Source organism: Sinocyclocheilus grahami, unplaced genomic scaffold, assembly GCF_001515645.1.
Source record: "Sinocyclocheilus grahami isolate Dianchi unplaced genomic scaffold, SAMN03320097.WGS_v1.1 scaffold4681.1, whole genome shotgun sequence".
In the NCBI taxonomy this organism is placed as follows: Eukaryota; Metazoa; Chordata; class Actinopteri; order Cypriniformes; family Cyprinidae; genus Sinocyclocheilus; species Sinocyclocheilus grahami.
In genome coordinates, this window is record NW_015509574.1 from 10,354 (window position 1) to 14,713 (window position 4,360).

The 4,360-nt window shown below is 40.0% G+C and overlaps 1 protein-coding gene across 1 annotated transcript in view; it reads left to right on the forward strand.

Annotated features, from left to right (window-relative positions):
- Positions 1-4,160, forward strand: part of LOC107576934 (tripartite motif-containing protein 29-like) — a gene marked incomplete at its 3' end in the record, with an annotated part of 6,628 nt that extends 2,468 nt beyond the window's left edge. Inside the window, exons 2-5 of the mRNA XM_016263054.1 lie at positions 9-527; positions 666-761; positions 3,445-3,687; positions 4,012-4,160. Coding sequence (XP_016118540.1) covers positions 9-527; positions 666-761; positions 3,445-3,687; positions 4,012-4,160 — 1,007 coding nt within the window. The remainder of the gene's footprint in view (positions 1-8; positions 528-665; positions 762-3,444; positions 3,688-4,011) is intronic.
- Positions 4,161-4,360: the final 200 nt, after the last annotated feature.

A 4,360-nucleotide genomic window follows, 5' to 3' on the forward strand; every position in this document is an offset into this window, starting at 1 on the left:
CTGAGGAGCTTCAGTGCTCTATATGTCTGGATGTGTTCACTGATCCAGTCACGACTCCATGTGGACACAACTTCTGCAAGACCTGTCTGAATAAGTGCTGGGACAACAGCCAGACCTGCAGCTGTCCATACTGTAAAGAAACATTCAAGCAAAGACCTGATCTCAAGATTAATACCACACTCCGAGAGCTCGTAGATCACTATAAGAAGAAAAGTCCTGAGAAAAAGCCTGAAGTTGTGTGTGACATCTGTGAGGAAAGAAAGCTGAAAGCCCTGAAGTCGTGTCTGGTGTGTCAGAGCTCTTACTGTGAAACTCACCTGGAGCGTCATTTGAGAGTGGCAGGTTTGAAGAAACACAAACTGATGGATCCTGTGAGTAATCTGGAGGACTATATATGTCAGAAACATGAGAGACCTCTGGATCTGTTCTGTAGAGATGATCAGACATGTGTGTGTTCGATCTGCACTGAGACAGACCACAAGAACCACAACACTGTTCCTATAGAAGAGGAGAGCGAAGAGAAGAAGGTAGAAGTTATTATTCTTTTAAAGGACTGATATCATGAGGAATCAGATTTTATTTCATGTTGTGAAAGCTCATTATGAAAACATATTGTGAGTTTAATCTGTGTTATGATAAACGTGTCTGTGTTGTTCTCTCTATAGACTGAATTGATGAAGACACAGAAAGACGTGCAGCTGATGATCCAGAACACAATCAAGAAGATTCAAGACATCAAACACTCAGCAGAAGTCAGAAAAGTGAGTTTAAAAAGAAATAATAAAATACATTTAAATATATATCATTTTGTTGCATTAGTATAGTTGGGTGGCTGTGTTTTATTCTGAAGGGCTCATCACTGCTCTAATCCCTTTTAAGGGTTTACCCTCCAGAGTGAGAGCTTTGAAGGAATGAAGGGTCTAGTGGACCAAAACCTGTTCCTTATAAACACTTTTACAACATCTGCATCACAAATTAAATATGCACAAAGAATCATGGAAGTGAAAAGTGTCCATCAGTTGTATGCAGTATGGCGGCCATGATACTCTGAAGTGCTCTTCGGAGGCAGATTTTTCTTGCTTGAAACTTAGCAGGTGCTTCTAATTTTTTATTTGTGCATCCTCGTTTCCTTTCCTCACTTCCTTCCCTTGCGTGCCGAGTTCACACTGCACCATTTTCAAAGTCGTGGGATCGCTGCTTTTTCTCACACCACATGATGGATTGTTGACAGGAATCACACATTACACAACTTCTCAATAAGAAGAATCGCTGACAACTCCGTCAGGTCTACAAACTACGCTTCACAAGCAAACACATGAGAACTGATAATAATAATAATAATAATAATAATAATAATAATGTAAGGTCACACGGGAGACAGGCATTATTGTGCGAGAATGTATTTATTCCTGTCAAAAACAGTAGCCTGCAAAAAGCTTGCAGTCCAAGTTGTCTGTACAGGGATTTGCAGTGAAAAAAAAAGATGAAAAAGAAGAATATGCTGATGATCTGTTGCAGATCTATGACTCTACCTCTTGAACGCTCCCTTGCCCTGTATCTGCTCTCTCATTGGCTGTAGCACGTCACCGATGTTATTTCCAATCAAAACACATTTCACACTGCAGAACTGTGAGTCGCCAACAGGTCCAGATATTTAGCGTGCCAAATAGTTCACAGGCATCAGCAATGCATCAGTGCTTCTCTCAGATTGTGTCTTTGATAACACACACTACCCAATTGTCACTGATGGCAATTTCCACAAAACCATTGGCATATCCTCGCATATACACTGAACAAAATTATAAACGCAACACTTTTGTTTTTGCCCCCATTTTCCATAAGCTGAACTCAAAGATCTAAGACTTTTTCTATGTACACAAAAGGCCTATTTCTCTCAAATATTGTTCACAAATCTGTCTAAATCTGTGTTAGTGAGCACTTCTCCTTTGCTGAGATAATCCATCCACCTCACAGGTGTGGCATATCAAGATGCTGATTAGACAGCATGATTATTGCACAGGTGTGCCTTAGGCGTGATAAAACTGCACATTTTAGAGTGGCCTTTTATTGTGGCCAGCCTAAGGCCCACCTGTGCAATAATCATATGCCCCACCTGTGAGGTGGATGGATTATCTCGGCAAAGGAGAAGTACTCACTAACACAGATTTAGACAGATTTGTGAACAATATTTGAGAGAAATAGGCCTTTTGTGTACATAGAAAAAGTATTAGATCTTTGAGTTCAGCTCATGAAAAATGGGGGCAAAAACAAAAGTGTTGCGTTTATATTTTTGTTCAGTGTAGCTCCTCTGGAAGCTTCCTCACTCCTCGTTCCACGCAGTACAATTAGAGAATTGAAATGTCCTTCAAGATGTCTGACTTTGATCAGTTTCTGGGTCATGGACTGAAAGATGGAGGAGTGAGGAAATGAGGAAGCATTCATTTGAGTTTTGAGAAGCACCCTGTGTATTAGTGTTGGGGATTTTACAGCGACTCTTCCTGTGGGTTACATTGTTTCACCAGTAGGTGGCGACAAATCACTGTCTTTATGGTTGTGTCATTGATGTTGATTCATTCACTTAAAAACGATTCATTTAAAAACAGGAATGAATCACCGCTATACAGTTTGTTGCAGCTTTGTTTGAAACTAGTATATTCGGGGGTCGGAGCAAATACGGGAGAGCGGGGCACAAACTAACACTTTTTGACTTTTCTCAGTCTGTGTAAATCCACATGGGGTTCAGAGTGTAATTTTTTATCCACATTAATTTCACACTTGTCTAGTACAAATATGCACACATAATTACAGTCTTTACATTTTTTTTTATTTACCCAAAAAATAGAGGTGAAATGTGACTTTTTTAAGAATTAAAATTGTATTTTATCTAATTTTGGAGTTTGACAATGAACACATTGCAACCATGTTTGGGACGGCCCTGATCGAAACTCATAGCTATACAGCATAGTTAAAAACAATGTGGGCAAATAGATGAAGAAACACATTCAGACATTCAGAAAATCCCCCCGGAAGTTATTATAGTGTAAATTTTGTTATGCTAGCATGTGTGGAAATATTTAAACCACGTGTGTTACAACTAACCGTGCGTTACTTTGTGCTCCGCGCTCCCCTACAAACAAGACAACTGACAATAATCTATTTTATTGATGTACACTTGCGCTCACACTGTTGGTCTGATTATCAACATGACTGTGATTACCCGATCACTTAGTAAAGTAAAAGCACACCTCAACATGATTGAAAAACACATGATTTGAGGAATCATTCAGTGCAAACGGTGCAGGATGAAGTTTATACTTCAGTTGAGAGATTCTGAAACCCCTTAAAAACACATGTATGTATGTGGAAAAAACATTATGAGCAATAGTTACACGGATTCTTCTCTTAGCAAACAACACTAATAATTTGACTGTCCTGGTTGACCAGAGAAACACAGAGAAGGAGAAAGCAGCCCGTGTCGAGCTCTTCACTGATCTCATCCGCTCCATTGAGAGACGTCAGACTGAACTGCTGGAGATGATGGAGGAGCAGCAGAAAGCAGCAGAGAAACAGGAGCAAGAGCTGATTGAAGAGCTGGAGCAGGAGATCACTGAGCTAAAGATGAGAAACACTGAGCTGGAGCAGCTCTCACACACTGAAGATCACCTCCACTCCCTTAAACATACCCGGGTATGTCACACAACCTGCTTTCTGGAATAATACCCCCAGGACGATATCAGTCATCAGGCCGTCGACACGGGGGACAGGGGTCATGACCCCCGCACTTTTGATAAGAGAAAATAGCCTGCGCTATTCTCTAACTAAAACTTCCCACAACGAACATCACATTCATTGTAATTCAAGCCATACCCCAATGTTACGTTTTAACATGTTTATTTCAGACATCTTTTAGTGACAAGGAGAAAATAAATTACGATTACGTTTGGTGTTAGCCACATATGTGTAGCCTGTTCCTATTTGACAGTGAATGGTACGTCATCTTCTTCTAAACAGGGTCCTAAAGATGCAGGGAGTTTAGTAGCCTTACTTGTGCCTGTCTCAGCTGCAGCACCAGTTTCTTGTAGTCTGCCTGCAACAACCAGAAAGATGAAGCAGCCAAACACAAAAGCATTGCCTCGTTTTTGTTTCAAAAGGCAAATAAGGTAAGCTGACATAAATTGTATACGTGCCCAGCCTATATGAAATGCCAATTGTCATCGTTCCCCCAGATGCCATTTAGCCATGTTTGTGATGGCCTTAAATTCTTCATGATTTAATCAAAGAGATGGTACTCAGAGGAATCACTAAATTAAATATAAATTAATGTTAAAACATTTTATTTGAGTAAAGTTTTTTTTTTTTT